At 48.2% G+C, this 20523-nt stretch overlaps 1 protein-coding gene across 5 annotated transcripts in view; it reads left to right on the top strand.

Moving 5' to 3' along the window:
- Window positions 1–1153: 1153 nt before the first annotated feature.
- The window catches only part of ATXN7L1 (ataxin 7 like 1), a 273063-nt gene continuing 253693 nt past the window's right edge, over window positions 1154–20523 (top strand). For all 5 annotated transcript variants that reach the window (XM_055121044.1, XM_004602116.2, XM_055121040.1 and 2 more), the window contains exons 1-2: window positions 1154–1428; window positions 1972–2040. In XM_055121044.1, the coding sequence (XP_054977019.1) occupies window positions 1248–1428; window positions 1972–2040 (250 nt within the window). In that variant the 5' untranslated portion in view covers window positions 1154–1247. The remainder of the gene's footprint in view (window positions 1429–1971; window positions 2041–20523) is intronic.

The following is a 20523-nucleotide window of genomic DNA, read 5'->3' as shown; positions in this document are numbered from 1 at the left end:
TTTACGTAATTATTAGTAAAGAAGACTTTTTAAAAGAGAGATACCAGCGGCAATGGCAACGAGTCTTCCTCTTTCTGTCTTGCTGCTGGAGCAGCGGCGCCTGACGCGAGCGAACGTTCCCGGGAATCGAATTCTGATTGTCCAGGGCATCTGCTCATCCGTCCACCCTAATCTCGGCGGAGCGAGCGCCGGAACCCGCTCCAGATGCGACATCGTCCTCGGAGTGCGGCCGAGATGCTCAACCCGCTCCGGTGATCCGGGAGCAGAGTCTGGGGCGGGCGTTTTTCCCAGGGCTGGAGACACGCACCGCGCGGAGAATGCGAGAGTCCGGGGTGGGAGGTGTGAGGCCGCCGAGTTTCCAGCTTTGCACGTCCCGCGCGGGCCGAGAGGGGGGGGTGTCCAGCAGCTCCCGTCGCTTCCCCTCCTCCAGCGCCCAAACTCACCTGCTTCCATCGGCTCCACGGGCCTGGGTTCCCGAAGGCGTCCGCAGCATCCTCCACCGCCCGACAAGGCACGGTCCGCGGGGCCAGGGAGTGGTGCGCGCAGGACGAGGGCGCCGGGGTCCTGTCCTGGTGAGGGATCGACGTCGCGAGAGGCGGGTGCAGCTCCTGTTTTTTTGCAGGAATCTTAAGCCACAGGAATCGTCGCCGGGGGCTGCGACTCGTCGTGGGGGCTGGGGACCCGACGAGAGACGAAACTCGCTGGGAAAAGGCTCTCTGCAAAAACTTTCTGTCTTCTGGGAGCAACTCTGCAGGAAAACCCACCCTTCCTACGCCCCCCTACCACCGCCAGGTCCTCTGGCCTCTGGCGAGGTCCCCCCCAACACCCCCTCCCACACACACCCATACACAGACAAAACCCCCGACCCGCGGCCGTCGCCCCGCACACCCCGGCTCCGTGGGAGCGCGGCTGCCCCGGCGCCTTCCGCGCAGCATCTCAGCGCCCGCGCGCCGCTGCCCAGCCCCGGAGCCGGCGCGCACGGCCCCTCCCCGGCGGGCGGCTCTCTGCTGCCCCTAGCGGCCGCGACACGCAGCGCGCCCGGCCCGAGCGCCGGCTCCTCCTCCTCGCTCGCTCTCTCCTCCTCCTCCTCCCCCTCCTCCGCCTCCTCCCCCTCCTCCTCCTCCCCCTCCTCCTCCTCCTCCTCCTCCTCCTCCTTCTCCTCCTCCTCCTCCTCCTCCTCCGCCTTCCTCCTCCCGGCCCTGCCTCCCTCCCCCTTTCAGAACACTCAATGTCGGAACGTTCCGAAGATGACGTCGGAGCGTTCTCGAATCCCGTGTCTCTCGGCTGCTGCTGCCGAAGGAACAGGGAAAAAGCAACAAGAAGGAAGAGCAATGGCGACACTGGATCGCAAAGTGCCCAGTCCGGAGGCGTTTCTGGGCAAACCCTGGTCCTCCTGGATCGACGCCGCCAAATTACACTGCTCGGACAGTAAGAACCCCACCGCCTCCTCTTCCTTTTATTATCCTGTAACCTTTCCATTCACCTAGAGCCACTGGGAGGAAAAAAAAAAAAGTGTGTGGAGAGAGAGAGAGTGGCCCCCAGCGTCCTCCATGCTTTTGCCTCTCTCTCTAAATAAATACACACAGACACAGACCATCAGTGCACTGAGGCCCTGGCTGCCAGCGCTGTCTGTCTGTCTGGTCTGTCTGTCTGTGCTCGGCTCCCGGTGGAAGCCAGCGGGGTGGGCTTTCCCAGCCCCACCGTGTATGGGTTTAAAAGGCGATACTCTGTTGCTTGCTTGCATAGTTTTTTGGGGTACCTATCTGGGCCAGGTAGATGGAAAACCCGGACTTGGGAGAAAAAAATGTTGCATTGTCAATTTTGGGAAAAGATTTTCATATACAGGATGAATATATCGATCTGTTTGCAAATAAACTCTCCCTCCCCCCTTGACTTTGGCTCACTACCCCCCCCTTTAATTTTAATTCCTCTTTTTTAATTTTCTTTTCTCCTTTTCTTTTTCATTTGCAGATGTAGATTTAGAAGAGGCTGGAAAAGAGGGTGGAAAAAGCAGGGAGGTTATGAGGCTTAATAAAGAAGGTAAGTGGAGCTACTGGCATTTTAGTGTTAGCATGTGTGCTAGAATCTTCATAGGATTTCGAATATACCGTGAATTGTTCTGCTGGCTACAGTGACTAAGGCTTGTCAAAAATCCAGCATGCCCAGGTGACTACTGTTTCATGTTAACTTCTTTCAAAGTCTAAATGCAACTAGGAGGGTGGGGTGGGTGGTGAGAAAGGGGTGAGAAGGTTGTAGGCAGAAGTTTCCTGCACTTCAACTGGAGTCCGCATTTGGATGCCTGTCTGCCATTGGTGTTTGGAGCATCATTGCCAAATGATGGGGGTGGGGAAGGGTGGATGTCTCTGGATTGAAGACTGGAGCAGCCTTCACAAATATCCTCGCCTTCCTTGTGAGGAAGGGCTCAACAATTGAATGAACCACACTGACCAGTCATTCCACCACCTATTCCTCTACCAGCCCTCCTTTCCCCAACCCTGACTCTGCCCCCAAGATTGCACCTGGCAAACCTTTGCCGAAAGTCACATTTGGCCCACTGAGCATTTGATTAGATTGTTATATGGTGATAGGGGTGTCTGAAAGTGCACACCCTCCCCCACAACCCACCCATGCCCGCCCCTTTTCCCTCCACCAAGTCAGTAGTCCATCCCTGTTCCCCCAGCATGAAAATCCAGTGCCCGAATATAGAGGACACAGTCAGTAGACAGGTTGTCCCAGACCAAGGCAGGCGAGAAAAGCCACAGTCTGCTGGAACTGGGCATCACACACACACACACATGGTTGTCGTAAATAAATCATATCCTGTTCGCATTTGCAAGCCTGCCATATGTAACTCTGGCCTATGGGCTTCAGATGGAGCAACCCCAGAGTCCACTTTCTGCTGAACAAATGGACGGATTCCTTGGAATTGTAATTTACTCACTGATGTCTTGCAAGCATGGTTGGCTAAAATTGAGGTGGGAGGAAGGCACGGGCTGGCAGAAGAGTTTGGTGGGAAGTATTGAAGGAGTTGAGCCTTAAGTAGGCCAGTAGCGCATTGCTCATCCAAAGTGATTGGAGGAAAGGATATTACATCCTGAAGAATGTCCTCCTCTACTGGATATTGCCAGGGAAGGTAGTTAAAACCCACTTGGAGTGATGGACTTCATTTTATTAATTGACACCCAACCCCATTGGTTCTCTGTGCTCCTCCAGAGAGGGGAAAATTTGTGCTTTAGAAAAAATAACATGGAGTTTAAATGGATACATGTTCAAGAGTCTTTGTCTACGTAGTGTTTTTGCTAATTAAGCACTGTGATTGCGAATGAAACCTTATTCTAACAATGTTTGCCCCTAAGCATCTTAGTGTGATCTTGATGTATGTCTTTAGGATGCCTAGGGGAATGATGTCAAATGGTCTTATTAAAAGAGGCAGCTCATGAGGGCCAAATGTCTGCGTGTTGCCAGTGCAGAGTACCTCTAGAGGTTGTGTTTCTTCACTAACTCTTGAGAGATCTTTAAAATCTTTTAGGACTTGGTTATCCGATCACCAACAATGAAAAAGTTTCCCACAAAAGAAGATGAGTTTATGAAAACCTTTGAATTTGAGTTGAATAGAAACCATAGGTAGATGGTATGTATCACATACCCGCATCATGGTATATGGTATTGGCACCTCTCAGTCCTAGGGCCGGTACATTATGACTATACCAAAATTTATATTCTGCGTCCTCCTTTCCATTTCAAAAGATTCTTATTCTTAGATTCTCTATGCCTTATGAGAAATAGTTTCTTTTAAGGAAAAATGAAAGGCTCTCCTTTCCTCAGAAGTTACAAGTGTATATCCTGCTTATTATGTCCTTTGTCCCATGAAGGTACAAAGATTTAGCTCCTAATTATATGCATTTGCATTAAGGACACCCACTGTTCAGTGTAACATGCAATTGCTGAGTTTGCCAAAATAGCCAAGTATGGGCTGAAATCTCTTTGTTCCTGGGCCCGGTGGAGCAGAATTGGATTAGTAATTCTTGAAAATCTTCCTGGAATATGAACACTATTTTCTTTATAGATAGACTATACATATACTAAATATATTTGCCCAGGGTGGGAAATGTAAGGGTTCAGCTAGGACTCTGGGTTAAAGTGTCAGGTTGCAAGGGTTTTCAGAATTTCAAGTGTCCTAAATGGCCTTCCTGTTGGAATCCACCTGTGGAAGGTATTGGGAGGGTGTGTATTTCTGATTGAGTCACTGCAAGTCCCAGAATGTTTTAAGTGTGAACGTGCCATTGACTGATCGATATAGATTTGACCATGGTGCATTGGCAGTAAATATGTCCTATGATGAAATTCGGGCTTTTATAGTAATGAGTGAATAAAAATGTTCTGGAATTCTAACAGAAATGAAAGATTATAGTCTAGATTGTTTTTTCATTTTCATTAGTAAAAATATTTAATCACAAAGTAAAAATAATTAGTATACATTCAATTTCTCAAATTTTAGAATCTGATATAATATTTTAATGGGTTTTGAAAAGTGATGTGGAAAAGTATAATCTGGATTATGATATGACTTTTTATAGTAATAAAATAAACGTTACCTAAAATTTATCATTTTAGCCAATTTAAAGTGTACAATTCAGCAGTCTTGAGGACATTAATTATACTGTATACTTATCCTCACTCTAGACTTCCCAAACTTGCTTATCCTCCCAGCCAGAAGCTGTAATGTTCTGTAGTGATTCTCTAGTCCTTCTTCCTTTCAGTCCTGATAACTTCTGTTTTCTGTCTCTATGAAGTTGCCTCTTATGATTCTTATTTTGTTTTGTTTTGGAGTCACATCTAATGGTGCTCAGGGCTAACTCCTGGCTCGGCTTTCAGGAATTACTCCTGGAGGTGCTCAGGGGATCATATGGGATGCTGGGGATCGAACCCGGGTCAGCCTCATGCAAGGCAGATGCCCTCCCCACTGTACTATCGCTTCAGTTCCAAAGTTGCCTCTTCTAAATACCTTATTTATTATACAATATGCTACCCTTTGTGCTGGATTATTTTACTTAGCATAATATTTTTCCTGATTCATGTTGTAGCATCTAGCAGAACTTGATTCTTTTTTACAGCTAAATAACATTCCATGTGTGTACATGCCCTGTTTTGTTTACCTTCCTGTTTCCACCTTTTGGCTACAGTGAATGATTCTGCTATGAGTATTGTTGCCACTGAATATTTTTTTTATATGGACTAAGCTGAACAAGGGCAGATAGGATCCTTTGCCTTCTGTTTCTGTTTGATTATAAGTTTGGAAGATACAGGGCGGATTTTCTGAATGATTTGACTACTGTAGCATAGTTTTCTTCTCTGTTCTTAGTTTCTTTAACCTGTTCTATTTCAGTTCTCTACCTATATTTGTCAAAAATGTTGGGGGCTGGAGTGATAGCATAGCGGATAGGGCGTTTGCCTTGCACGCGGCTGACCCGAGTTTGATTCTTAGCATCCCATATGGTCCCCTGAGCACTGTCAGGGGTTATTCCTGAGTGCAGAGCCGGGAGTAACCCTTGTGTATCACCAGGTGTGACCCAAAAAGAAAAAAAAAAGTTAATAGAATGCTAACATTTGTAAGTGTGGCACTGGGTTCAATGCCTCACTGGGTATATTTCTCCATCGCAACACACACAAAAACACACATACACACAAACACTAATTTAAAAATAAGAAAGAACAACCAAATTGCAATCAAGAAGGAGAGAATGCTTCTTTTGAACCTTGTTAAATCATACCCTGGATTCTTTTTTTTTTTCCTTTTTGGGTCACACCTGGTGATGCTCAGGGGTTACTCCTGGCTCTGCACTCAGGAATTACCCCAGGGCGGCACTCAGGGGACCATATGGGATGCTGGGAATCGAACCCGGGTCGGCCGTGTGCAAGGCAAACGCCCTACCCACTGTGCTATCACTCCAGCCCCATACCCTGGATTCTTAAGGTCTTCTTAACATCATACTTGGTGGAATCTTATGGCTTTGGGCCATCCCTGTATGTTACCATTCATGATGTTGGGAACACCATTTCCCTTCTCTTGGAAAATTCTCTCACTTGTAAGGAGTGGGATTAAACATTTCATAGAGTCCCTTTGAGACTGCTGAACATACATTGCTCAATTCCGTGCATGTATGTTCCTGACAAGCTAGTTTTGTTGTTATTACAGTGCTGGTTGGTAAGCCCAGAACCTCACACATAGAAGGCAAATGCTCTGCCACTGAGCTATTTCTCCAGCCCTAGACATTTTGGATTTTTGTTTCATTTTTTGTTTGTTTTTTTTTAAGCCTCCTAGGTGATGCTCAGGAAGTTGGGGTGCCCCCAACAGTAATTCTCATTCAGCTTGGTTGGTGATTCAGTGCAAGGACCTAATGCTGCAATGCTGCTTGCGCCTTGTGATGTGGGGTTAACTGGGCCATTCGGGTGGTGCTGGGGCCTCTAGAACTATACCCAGAGAAGTTTGGGGAAACCATTGTGGTACCAGGTATCAAATCTGGGTTGGGTGTCTTCTAGGCATGTGCGCTCATCACTATTCTATCTGTCAGCACCAGACAGAACAGCAAACTCTTACAGCCACTGCAAAATCTGACCCAGCGAATCAAACTGTTCTCAAATTGGAAGCACTTTTTAACATTAAAGAAATGTTAAAAAAAAAAACAAAAACTAAAACAGGGACTGGAGCGATAGCACAGCGGATAGGGCGGCTGACCCAGGTTCGATTCCCAGCATCCCATATGGTCCCGAGCACCACCAGGAGTAATTCCTGAGTGCATGATCCAGGAGTAACCCCTGTGCAAAGCAGGGTGTGACCCAAAAACCAAAAAAAAAAAAAAAAAAAGCCTAAAACAAACATTCACATTAAAAATATCTTAAACTACTATACACTAGCTCTGTTTTCTCATTTTATAACCTCTTGGTGGCAAAAATCACCACATCTCATACACAACCACAATCTGCTGCAGTTTGTGAATGAAATGGGACTTTTAGGACTAAGAAAACTGGGGGTCTGAGTCCAGAACCCTGGGTGAGTTGTTCCCTACAGTGCAGAGAACGCTGACTTCAGTCAGCTTGGAGCCATCGGGTCTGAGATTGTCCAGGAGGAAGGGGCACTTGGAAACCTCATTCGCCCAATCTGAGTCTCGAAGTGCACTGATAATCGAAAATGCAAGCTAAGCCACTCATTGGGCTAACCTCTGAAAATAATTTTCTCTCTCTAGACTCCTAGATATATCTGAAGGTTGTTTTTCAGGGTAATTTGAGGAAATCTCTGTGATTTCAAAAGATGTCCCCCTTTTTGATGGCTTCAGCTGAACTTTTTTTTTTTTAAAAGAAGTTAATTCATAAATAAGGAGCAGGGTTAGTAGGGCTCGTAAGTGTCCTTAACTATAAAAATGGAGATAATGACAGGGTTGTCATGAGGATTAATTGAGATTATACCGAAGGGCTTAGCACACAGTAAGTGCTAAATGAATATTTGCCTTTGTTCTTTTAAAATGTTGTGATTATCATCATTATTTAGTAATGAAGCAAGTGCTAGAAAACTTATTCATAAAGCCAGATGGGAGCTAATCAGTGATGTACAGAAAAGATATACTGTATCTAAAATTTCATTTTTAAAATAAACCATTTTATCATACTTTTATAACACTAATGGTTTTTAAAAACCAATTTCTATGATACCACTGGTTTTAGTAGAGTATAATTAATGTGTGGTCATCAGTACATGTCGTTAGGGGGAAAAAATACATAGGCTTTTTAAGGCATGTAACTAAGATGCGTTTATGAGTTCTTTTGGGGGCCTGGGAGGTCTAAAAATAATTTTTAAATGATTGGTAAGTGGTTTTACCTGCTCTCTCAGAAAAGAAAGACCTCAATCAATCCTTGTTTGGGTCTTTTGGAAGCCTACCCCAGTTATTTCAGGCATTTGTCGTCTGTGTTTTAATGTTCCCAGATGTTTGATTTGATGTAGGTAAAGTGGTGGAATGCTTCCAATTTGAGAACAGTTTGATTGGCTGGTCAGGTCTTGCAGTGGCTGTAAGAGTTTGCTGTTCTGAGATGCTGGTAGAATTGAGCTAGAACAAGAGAAGGAAGCAGAGAACCTGGAACTGTGTTAGGGTCAGGATTAGTTCTGAAGTTCTTGTTGGATGGTGGCAAATCGGAGGGAAAGGCAACAGCTGATACAAGAATGAAATGTTCTCACAGTCCACGCTGGGGAACAGCGACAAGTGGTAGAGATTTATGGGAAGTTGCAGCAGGGTTCCCGTCATCATTATACACACAACTCGGTTATCGATGCTAATGGGAGGTGGGGAGGCGCCAGTCCACAGATTACACAGATAGACTTCATTTTCACCATTAATTTCAACTCCTTTCTCGGTTAGCCTCCTCTTCATCCCCTTTGGTTCATAAGCAACAATGTTTGTTCACCTTGGCATTTTGTTTTCATCTCTTTTCTCTTGCCCAGTGTTTGGGATGAAAGGACAAGAGAGGCAGAGTGGCCTAAAGGTGCAAAGGAGGCAAAAAGAAGAGGGAGGAGTTGGAAGGGCTGAGAAAATGAGGAAGCCAAACTAATTCAGGAGAAGGGGCAACATCGGAACCCAGGCAGGGAGCAGAGAGAAGGAATTTTCAAAGCCACTTAAGTTTGAAAAGACAATGTTTCTAAAATGAGTTTATATACATAAATATTTCCCTGTGGAGATAACTGTGTCTCTGGCTTTTTCCAAAGTGAGTAGTTAGGCAACGTTGTTACACTTGGAAATACTGGATGTGGAACTGCCTTCCCAGGCGTCACACTAGGAGAGGAACTTATCCTGTGTCTTCTGAGAGAATGTGTATCTCTGTAAGACACACACACACACACACACACACACATCTCTGCCACCTCACCGCATCATACCACCCACACTACCATCTCAGCAAACACCCCACCACATTTAAGTGAGTTTTCTAAGATGTCTTATAGGGGCCAGAGAAGTAGTACAACAGGAAATACACTTGCCTTGCATGCAGTTTACCAGGGTTTAATCTCTGACACTGCATACGGTCCCCCAAGCCCCGTCAGGAGTGATCCCTGAGCACAGCCAGGGGTAAACCCTGAGCACCTCTGGATGTGGCCCCCAAACAAAACCAAACAAAAAATTTCCAAAGGTAGACAGTGAGTCTCCCTCCTTATCCCACTGAGGGTATTTTGTGTGATAAAGATGCATAGTCAAGTAGATACATATACAGTCTTTTCCTTTTGCCTTCCCCACCTGCATTCCCTCAGTGTCCGAATCTGTGAGACATTCACGGGAGACAGTGGCCATCTCCTTTCTTCTCCTCTGGAGTCTGGTAGAAGGATTGACGATCTAAGTCTCCAGTTGCCTTGCTTTGTGTCAGGATCTCTCCGGCCAGCTTGGCGTCTGACCTGTTTTTGAGAGGGAGGGAGGGAGGCGCCCTCCATGTGCAGCGCTGGGCTAGGCCTGGCCGCAGGGCAGTGTGACCCTCCACCCTGGGCGTGTGCACAGTCTGAGCAGCAGTGGAAAGTACGGTGAAAAAAGAACCTCTAGGGTGATTCTTGGAGGTCCTGGGCAGCAAGGCTTGCTGAGATTCGGGGCTCCATGAAGAAGGCCTTTCTTTCTGAGGAAAATTTCACACGAGCTCCGTATGCTTTTTTTCCCCCCTTAATATCTAGAAGATGTGGACCTTTATTACATGTATTGTAGGATGAATGGAAATTATCCTTGTGTGGAGCTGGGGATGGGAAGTCGAGGAGACAGTGTGTGTGAAGGCCAGGATGTGAGAGAATGCACATAGACAATCTCCTAAACACTAAAATGTGTCTGGCTGGAGGGGAGAGAGCACAGCAGCTATTTTCTCAGCCGCTGGGGCTCCTGCTCTGGGGGATGTCTGACAGCCTCCCCCAATTTCAGACAAGGTTAGAGCCACCAGCCTCTGACTCGGAGTGGCCAAGCGTGCCTCCCTGTGGGTGGGCGGTGACCCCCAGACCCCGGTACTGGTAATGACGGTGTTTATTACAGCATGGCCCCTGGTGTCAGGAGCACCCCGGCGAGGCATTAAGCATTTCAGTTCATATTTAAAATCAGGCCGCAGATCCGACCGGCGTTCCGTGCAGTTTGATTACCCCTGGGAGGTGTCTGAACTGAGGCTGCAGATGATGAAGAATAAAGTGGCTGGTTTCAGGACTGCCACGCTAAGGATTGGAGACCCAGAAGGGGTCTGATTCTTGGGGGCTTCTGCCCAGTGTGCCAAGTGGTCTGCGGCTTCATTGAGGAGCCTCAGGGGGCCTTGGTCCCCACTCCCTCCCCGCCACCTTCCCCCCACCGAGCTACTGGTTCACAGGTAGCTGCGGTCCTTGTCTTCAGAAATGTGACAGATTCGTTTCCACGTGGACCAGCTTTTATATCTCTGGACGAGGCACTTGGGCATGTTTCATTCCTCACATCCCCCCTTTGGCCAGTGAGGGGGGATGGGAGACATCTGTGGACCTGCCCCAAGGTACCCACAGGTCATGGAGTATTGGGGTTGGGAGGGAAGGACACAAAAGCCAATGGTGGAAGGTGACTGGGACATGTGCCCTGTTCAGCCCTCTCAGACCCAGGAGCTGTCAGGCACTTTCGAGGAGTATATTGGTCACCAAAGGGCAAATAGCATGTGAGTGTGTGAGATTCCTAAGAGGGTGGAGGAAGGGGAGTGGTGGTTGTTAAGGACTCAGGAAAGGGGAATGTAGAGTTAGTATTTCACGGAGACAGCATTTCTGTTGGGGAAGAGGAAGAGGTTGTGCGGGTGCATCGTAAGGGTGGTCGCATGGTTGTGGGAATGTATGTACTTAACCCCATGGACTGCAAACATAGCCCACACGGGAAATCTTACATTTTGCCACTCACCAAGGAATGCATTCACTTTGCATATCTGGAAGTTGCATGGTGCATTCTCTGAATCTTACCTTGCCACCTACCTGATAACTTCTTTAAGTCTTGGTCTCTGCCTTTTCCAAGCAGGAATAATAACAGCTCTCCGGGTGGTGGGGCCAGTCATTGAGCTTCTCTCTGGCCCTCAGGAGGCACCCAGTGGGACAAGTCTTCTTGTGCTCATCATTACTTTGACCAGACCCTTGGACCTGCTCTCAGCTGGGCCTGAGCTTCCATTGACAAAGTTGGACAGAGAGCATCCTAACTGATCCAGGAGGGGCCCTGGGGTCTGAGAGGTATTTTTGGTCTCCATTTGTCTCCTGTTCTTTTTTATTTGTTTGTGGGCTCATACCTGGCAGTGCTCCAGGTTTAACTCTGGCTCAGTGCTCAGGGATTATTCCTGGTGGGCTTGGGAGATCATATGGGATGCTGGGGATTGAACCTAGGTCGCCCACATGCAAGGCAAGTCATTCCCACTGTACTATCTCTCCAGCCCCTGTTGTCTCTTCTCGAAGATGCTGGGAGTGAAAAGAATTAAGCTATTCATTTTCAAGAGTGAGCCAGTTAGTTTCTGTTGTCCAAAGTGGGGCCTTGCTGGGGCCCTTACCATGAGTGCTCAGTGCCCCAGCTGCAGTCAGGAGGAATCAACAGAGTTGAGCAGTGGCCCAGGGACACTCCCATTCAGTGCTTACACTTCCTGGACTTAATGCTGTGCGCTGTTCAAGAGAAGCAGCTCTAAGTCCTCCCAGCCTGAGAATCCCAGACACTGGGACTACCTCTAGAGGTTCAGATTCCATCAGTTCATTTGGAGGGGCTCTAGGGGACCACTTCTGTGATTTTGTTGTTTGGGGTTTAGGGCCACATCCGTCTGTGCTCAGGGATCACTCCTGATGGTGCTCAGGGGACCATAGTAGTACCAGGGATTGAACCAGGACTGACAGTGTGCAGGGCAAGCCAGCACCTCGCCCCACCCCATCTTTCCAGCTGCTGCTTCTGTGGTATAAAAAAAGTAGCAGTCCCGGGGCTGAGGAGATAGCTATGGGGTCAGGGATCAGGCCCCCCCACACCCCAGGTGCAACACACAGGACAGTCTCCTAAGCACTGCTGAATGACCCTGGAGCCCTGCTGGGGTGATGCTGGTGGTCCCCAGCAGCACCATGCCAGGCCGGCATATTGACTGCTTGGGACACCCACCAATCCCAGCTGCAGTTCACTGGGCACTCACCAATTACCAGGCACAGAAACCACCGTGCATTCCCTCCGTTAGTTCTCCCGAGTGTCTTCTGACACTGATTGCCAGCCCATTTTAGAGATGAGCAAATGGAGGCTCAGGGGGCTGGAGTGATTTGCCCCAGAGACCCCATGGGAAGTAGGAGAGCTGAGACTTCAGCCAGAGAGAGGCCCAGTTCAGGAGCTCTGGGTCTTGTTGCCCAAAGAGCAGGGCTGGGATGAACCGGGAGCAAGCCCCTGGCCCATTGCCCTCCCCACCCCCAACACCCCAGGACACACAGGTGAGGAGCTGCTGATGCAGGCTCAGCCCGTGTGGGCAAGGACCCCCTGAAATGCTGTCTCCCGACTGCCCACTTCCTGGGTCCCAGCACCTTCAAGCCGGCCCAGCCCTGGAGAGCATGTCCTGTGAGCAGAATAGTGCAGATTTTCTTCTCTGTCGGTGCGGGAGCAGTGGCCTCCTGATCAAGCCCGGCCTCCCCTCAGAGAAATGCTTTCTCATTGCCAGGCCTCGCCTTCTAGCCTCTGTGGACAGAATCCTGACCTCAGGGAAATCTTAGGAGCTGATTCAAATGGTTCCTTTTTGGGAGAAGGTGTTAGCAAAGATGGTTGCCAAGCAACTCCTGGAGTATCTATCTACAATGATCTCTCTCTCTCTCTCTCTCTCTCTCTCTCTCTCTCTCTCTCTCTCTCTCTCTCTCTCTCTCTCTCTCTCTCCCCTTTCCTCCCTTTCCCTCTCCCTCCCTCTCTCCTCTCACACACATGATCTCTTTCCTCTCTCTTCCTCTTACTCTCTTTTTCCCTCCTCCTTTTCTGTCTTTCTGTCATACTCACACTCTCTCATTCTTTCCTCTCATGCTCTTTCCCCCTCTCTTCGGCTGCTTTTGAATTTCCCTCTTGGCCCTGTTAGCGTTCCTGTGAAGTGCTTCCGAGGATGGATGACACAGCTTTCCATCCTGCCACAGCAGAGGTGGCCTCTTGGTGGCCTTTTGATGGGCAATATGCCTGCTAAATGGGTGGGAAAGACCTTTGCTTTCTTCACCCGCGATGATGCCCTAGTTGTCACTGGCCGTGAGGGGCACTGACATAAGAAGCATCTTTGGCAGGAGAGGGTGAGAAAGGCACCGAGTGACAAGATGAATACCTCTGGGGATGAGGGATGTGGGAATGTTTGTTTCCCGACGATGATTTTCCCCCTGCTCTTCATTATCCACGGCATTGACATTTCATACATGATGACCTGGTCGGTCCCTAAGAAGCTACTTTCTCTCTCTCTCTCTCTCTCTCTCTCTCTCTCTCTCTCTCTCTCTCTCTCTCTCTCTCTCTCTCTCCTGTCTGTGTGTGTGTGTGTGTGTCTTGTCTGTCTGTCTCTGTTTCTCTCCCAAGTCCAGGCATGTCCCTTGGCCTGAATTTCCTTTGTGGCCTCGTCCCCACTGCTCAAGTCCATCCTCCATTCCATGTGGGGGTCCCAGGTAACTACTATGGCCCTGGGTCTTGTGCTGGCCAGAACCTGGTTTTCTCACCAACAGCTCGTCTCTCCCATGTCATAGAATCATCCCCTGATGGGCAGGAACAAAAGGAAATAAGGGGAGAAATGAAACAGGTCACCTTTGGACAAGGCTGGCTCTGTTTGGCTAAGCAGCCCCTGACAGCCCTGTGAGCGGCGTCGCCAGAGGCGGCTGTGCCCTGGAGCGAGTCCTTACAGCTGTGGCCTTTCTGCCGACTTTGGCAGACGCAGGATGAGACCAAAGATAACCTGCGACTCAGATCTTTCTGCCACTCTCAGGGGTTCAGACCCCCTCCAGCCCTGAGTGTCAGAAGACAACGCTAATGGTTCTGAGCAATAGTACAGTGCAGAGGGCACTTACCTTGCATGTGGCCGAGCCAGGTTCTGTCCATGCCCTCCACCCCCACCCCTGCCCCTCGTGGTCTTCTGAGCACTGTCAGGAGTGATCTCTGAGAGCAGAGCCAGGAGTAAGCCCTGAGCACCTTCAGTGGGAGCCAAAACAAGACAGCCGTAAAGATAGCCTATGTACAAATCCAGATCGTCTCTTCGCCCCGCACCAGGGAAGGGATTGTTTGCTTTCCAAATGCAATTGACGAAGGACTGCTGAAATGAGAAACTGCCCCCAAACGCCTGGAAACTGTCTCTTTTTCACCCAAGCTTTGGCGAGTCTGCATGTACGCGTCTCCTGCCAGCTGCAGGTGACCTGTCTGATTCTCCGCGCTGCCCGCCCCAGACGCCGTCTGGCCTGGCTCCTTGCGGTGCTCTGTGGGCAGTCCTGGGCCCTGCCTCAGGCAGCCTCTCTCCACCCAGTGCTCTGCTCCCTGCTCTGACGTGCTGCCCCCACCAATTTGGATAACTCCGCTAGACCCTCGCCAGCAGGGCCAGGTCTTGGCATCTCCCCTTATCTACTATCCTTAGGGGAAAAAAAAAAACCAAAAATCTTCCCCTTCACCTTCTCTGTCTGTCTGTGTCTCTGCTTCGGCGCATTTATTTCTCTGCCCTCCACCAGCCCCACCCCAGGCCGGCCAGCCTGCCTGAAAGCGCTCTAGTTTGCATCAGAGCTCTCCTACCATCTTCCTGTTTCCATATTCCCTGCGTATCCCTTCAGAATTGCCTCCCTCCTGCAATGGACAGTTTTTCAGGCTGCCCCTCATATGAAAACCTTCCATCCCCACTTGGTACCATATTTCAGGCCCTCCGTCTCTCGTGAGCCTTTGAACAAGCCACGTTTCTCCTCTGTCCCTCACTGGGTGCTCTGCTTCTCGTGCCTTAACCTCTGCAAATCTCCTTCCCTCCCACCCGCCTCCTTTCTGCACAGTGCAACCCACCTTCCCTTTCTCCGAGGAAGCTCTCTCCATCCTTACCTGGTGCTGCCCGACTGCCCTGGACCCTGCTCTGCTGGCCCTTCCCACCATGCCTTTTTACCCCCAGATCTTTCTCTTCGTGGTCACTCGATTGCTTCCCACCCCATCCCATGTCTCTCTGAGGTCTTGTGTTTAAAACTATAGTATACTCCCCTAGAGGTGTGGAGGACAGCGCTCTTACAGTCTGGCTGCACATAGCACTTGTTCTTCAGGTGCATATCTTAACAGACTTATATTGTCTGTCCCCATTTTAAAAGCCGGTAAAATACAAGCAACATCAATTTTACCATCTTTACCTATTTTAGGGGGGATAGGGCAGTGCACCCATTTGGTGGTGCACTTGTGGATCACTCCTGGTGGTGCTCAGGAAATCATATGGGGTGCTTGGGACTAAACCCAGTTTAGCTACATGCAAGAGAAAACTCTACTTATTGTACTGTCTCTTCCACCTAACTTCCCTCTATTACTCAGTTCCTGTCTTTACTTCCCCCCCCCCCCTTTTTTGGGTCCCACCCAGCTTGCTCAGGGATTACTCCTGGCTCTGCACTCAGGAATTACTCCTGGTGGCTCAGGGGACCATAAGGAATAGGGTCGACCTCATGTAAAGCAAAAGCAAACACCTTTACCCACTGTACTATCGGTCTAGCCATTATCTTTTCCTTTTTTTTTTTTTTAAAGAAAAATTGAATCACCATGTACTGCAGTTACAAAGCTGTTCATGATTATGATTGGGATTCAGTCATACAGTGTCCCAACACCCATCCCTTCACCAGTGTACATTTCCTAACACCAATACCCCAGTTTCCTTCCCACCACTCTTTCCCACAGCCTATTTCTATGGCAGACACATTTCTTCTCTCTCTCTTTCTCTCCCTCCCTCTCCCTCTCCCCCTCCCTCTCCCTCCCTCTCTCTCTCTCTCTCTCTCTCTCTCTCTCTCTCTCTCTCTCTCTCTCTCTCTCTCTCTCTCTGCTTTGGGCTTTGTGGTTTGCAATACAGGTACTGAGAGGTTATCATGTTTGTTTAGTTACCTATTCACTAAATCACCTTCTTTAATAGAAATCCATTTCCAGATCTGTTCATCTTATAACACTGAAATTGTACCCATTAAAGAACTCTGCATCTATGCTTTCATTTTTCTCCTTTTTGGATCCTGCAATGCTCAGGGCTTCTTCCTGGCTCTGCACTCGGTGATCATTCCTATTAGTGCTCAGGGGACCATATGAGATGCTGGGGAATTGAATCTGGGTTGGCCACATACAAGACAAGAGCCCCTACCTGCTGTACTATCACTTGGCTCTTGTTTTCAGTTTTCAAAAAGAAGTCTGAAGAGGATGCATAATTTTCTTTTTTTTATTATTATTAGTTTATTTTTAATTAGAGAGTCATCGTGAGGGTACAGTTACAGATCCATACATCATTGTGCTCATGTTTCCCCATACAAAGTTCGATAACCCATCCCTTCACCAGTGCCCATTCTCCACCACCAGTAAACCCAACATCCCTCCCCCCCTCCCCAGTCCCGTCTCCCCCCACCCCACCCTGCCACTATGGCAGGGAATTCCCTTTTGTTCTCTCTCTCTGATTAGGTGTTGTGGTTTGCAATAAAGGTGTTGAGTGGCCATTGTGTTCAGTCTCTAGTCTGTATTCGGCCCGCATCACCCTTCCCCCACATGACCTCCAACCACATTTTACTTGGTGGTCCCTTCCCTGAGTTACCCAGAATGAGAGACCAGCCTCCAAGCCATGGAAACAATCTCCTGGTACTTATTTCTACTATTCTTGGGCGTTAGTCTTATAGTCTATTATTCTATATTCCACAGATGAGTGCAATCTTTCTATGTCTGTCTCTCTCTTTCTGACTCATTTCACTTAGCGTGATACTTTCCATGTTGATCCACTTATATGCAAACGTCATGACCTCATTTTTTCTAACAGCTGCATAGTATTCCATTGTATAGGTGTACCAGAGTTTCTTCAACAAGTCATCTGTTCTAGGGCACTCGGGTTTTTTCCAGATTCTGGCTATTGTAAACAGTGCTGCGGTGAACATATAAGTGCATATGTCACTTCGACTATACTTTCTGGCTTTTCTGGGATATATTCCCAGCAGTGGTATTGCTGGGTCAAATGGGAGCTCAACCTCTAGTTTTTTGAGAATCGTCCATACTGTTTTCCAAAAGGGCTGAACTAGCCGGCATTCCCACCAGCAATGTAGAAGGGTCCCTTTCTCCCCACATCCTCTCCAACAGCGGTTGCTTTTGTTCTTTTGGATGTGTGCTAGTCTCTGTGGTGTGAGATGGTATCTCATGGTTGTTTTGATCTGCATCTCTCTGACGATTAGTGATGTAGAGCACTTTTTCATGAGGATGCATAATTTTCTTTGATTTTTTTCACCCGATATTTAAAGTTGGAACTTTATGGAGAGTTGGAACACTGGAAGGTGCCTGGCGTTTGTGTTGGTGGCTGTGTGGTGCCACCATGTGCAAGGCCCCCAGGAGGTTCCATGGCTCCTACAGCCATGGGATGAGCAGTGCAGCTAGCCGTAAGCCACACCCTGGAGCACCTCAAGCCACTTTGTTCAGACTCTGCTTTCCCCCACCCTCTGTCCTTGCTTCCTCTTGCCCGTCCTTTCAGTGTGAGCACCACAACTTCTCATGTACATTGAGGCCAAAGAGACAGTCCAGTGGGTTGGGCTCTTGCCTTGCATGCAACAGACCTAGGTTTGATCACCATAAACCACAGAAGGTCCGCTGAGCCCAGCTAGTAGTGATCCCTAAGCACAGAGGCAGGAGTAAGCTCTTACTCTCACAATGGGTGTGCACCACCCCCCTGCAAAAAAAAAAAAAAAAGAAAGTTGAAATAATAGTTCCCTGGTCACTCAGTATATATCATTTAGATGAGGAGGAGGAGGAGGAGGATGTGGATGATGAGGATGAATATGATGAGGGGGATGAGAAGGAGTGAGCAACGTGTCTTTCAGTAATGTGACAGACTGTGTTTTAGGTATAGAGTGTTACTGTGCCACACCCACCACCCAATTGCCAGTGGAAGCCCCCCCACTATCACAAGGGTACCATTTAAATTTAAAAATTAGCTCTCCACGGGGCTGGAGTGATAGCACAGCGGGTAGAGCATTTGCCTTGCATGCGGCCGAACTGAGTTCGATTCCCAGCATCCCATATGGTCCCCTGAGCACCGCCAGGGGTGATTCCTGAGTGCAGAGCCAAAAGTAACCCTTGTGCACCGCCAGGTGTGACCCAAAAAGCAAAATAAATAAATAAATAAATAAATAAATATGAGCTCTCTTTATACCAGGAGGTTGGCTCCAAGGCTTGGAAGCTGGCCCCACACGCTGGAGGAAGGGGCAGTTCGCATAGAGAAGGGAACACCAGGTAAAGTGTGGTTTGAGGACCCGCACAGCATGGGGGATGCGCGCTGAAAATAGAATATAGACCAAACACGATGGCCACGCAGTGCCTCTGTTGCAAACCACAACACCCAAAAGGAGAGAGAGAACAAAAGGGAATGCCCTGCCACAGAGGTGGGGTAGGGTGGGGGGGGGATAGGGTGGGAGGGTGGGAGGGATACTGGGAACATTGGTGGAGGTGACTGGGCACTGGTGGAGGGATATAAACAAAATGCAAACATGAAAGTTCATAAGTTTGTAACTGTAACTCATGGTGATTCACTAATAAAATTTTTTTAAATTATTTAAATTTAAATAATTTTAAAAATCTTTTAATCTTTTAAAAAAATCTCTTCAAATCTCTTTTAAAAATCTTTTTTGCTCCTTCATCAAGATAACTGTTTCTCGGGGCTGGAGTGATAGCACAGTGGGTAGGGTGTTTGCCTTGCACGCAGCCAACCCAGGTTCTAATCTCAGCATCCCATATGGTCCCCTGAGCATCACCAGGGGTGATTCCTGAGTGCATGAGCCTGCATGAGCCAGGAGTGACCCCTGTGCATCGCCGGGTATGACCCAAAAAGAAAAAAAAAACAGGTAACTGTTTCTCTGCCCCTTGAAAATAAGTTGTCAACATCTTGACACTTGACCTGTAAATATTTCTTACTTTGTCCTACCTTGATTATACAACCCTTGAACTGCTCAAGGCCTTGTAACCTCATCTTATCAAAGTATGTACGTGTGTTTCTGCGGAACTGTTTTGGAAGTCAGTCACAGGGAGCGTGACACTCCTAAATACTTAAGCCTGCACGTCCTGAAATCAAGGCCTTACTTCCTAGTACATCTAGTGTGTGGCCCCTATTCAGAGTTCATGTGTTATCTCTCCAAAAAAAATTCAAAGCTGTTTCTTCTCAAAAAGTGGAATGCTGTTTATGTATTGCATTTGTTTGTTATGTCTCTTTAATCTTTTTAAAAACATTTTAAAAATTATTTTTTTAAAAGATTAATCTTGTTTATTGGGCCATAGGCCACACCTGGCGGTGCTCAGGGTGCACGCCAGCACCATGCTCGGGGGATTGTCCAGTGCCAGAGACCAAGCCTGGGGCTTCTGTGTGCAAATTATGCACTCTGCTCCTTTAAGCCATTTCTTTGGCCGCTCTTTGGTCAGTTTTAGTTAGAACAGTGCTCCTTCCTGCAAGTGCGTATGTGTGTGTGCGCTCACGTGCAGGTCAGGCATAATGTCAGTTCATTATAACTGTTAATACGAAAAAAGAAACAAACCCTGACTGTTCTTCACCAGGCCCGCTGTCTGGTGGACTCTGCTGTCCGCCTGTGTCCGTGTAGCCTTTCTTTGAGCACTCCAGTTTTTCCCTCCCATCCCAGAGTTAAACACATTGGGCCCATTGGTGGGTCTCAGTGGTCCTGGTGTGAGCAAGGGGTGAGACTGGGCGACACTGCGTGGAAGGACCCCCCTGTCCAGTGCTGGCTGCCTCCCACCTGCATCCGGAGCTGCCAGGAGAAGCTCCCGCTCCCGCCATCTTGAACCAGAATAGGCAGGTTGGAAAATGAATGAGGGCGAATGGCTGGTTTTAATATTAGAAGTATTCTGAGGAGGAGCTGGAGCCATAGTACAGCGGGCAGGGCATTTGCCTTGCACGCAGCTGACCTGGGTTCGATTCCCAGCATCCCATATGGTCTCCTGAGCACTGCCAGGAGTAATTCCTGAGTGCAGAGCCAGGAGTAACCCCTGTGCATCGCCAGGTGTGACCCAAAAAGCAAAAAAAAAGTAAGTGTCCTGAGGAGTTATTGAGAAGTTTGATGATGTCTTTGTGACAAGAACTATGCTGTGGTAACTTCTTGTTTATCAGTTAGCCTATGGTAGACTTGGTTCTTGGTTTCATTTAGCATTCTTTTGTTTAAAATTATGGTTTCCAAGAACTTGTCCAGCACGCTGAGGTGTATTGGCTACATGAGTATGTGTGTGTTTGTGTGTGTGAATACATATAAACTCATTGGGGTGCCTCACAGTCTCACCTGTCTGATCACTTTCTTGGGGTGTTGTTTCTCTTGCTTTTCTAGCTACT

Source organism: Sorex araneus, chromosome 1 (genome assembly GCF_027595985.1).
Source record: "Sorex araneus isolate mSorAra2 chromosome 1, mSorAra2.pri, whole genome shotgun sequence".
In the NCBI taxonomy this organism is placed as follows: domain Eukaryota; kingdom Metazoa; phylum Chordata; class Mammalia; order Eulipotyphla; family Soricidae; genus Sorex; species Sorex araneus.
Note: the sequence above shows the minus strand (reverse complement) of the source record. Positions and strands in the feature narration are given on the sequence as shown.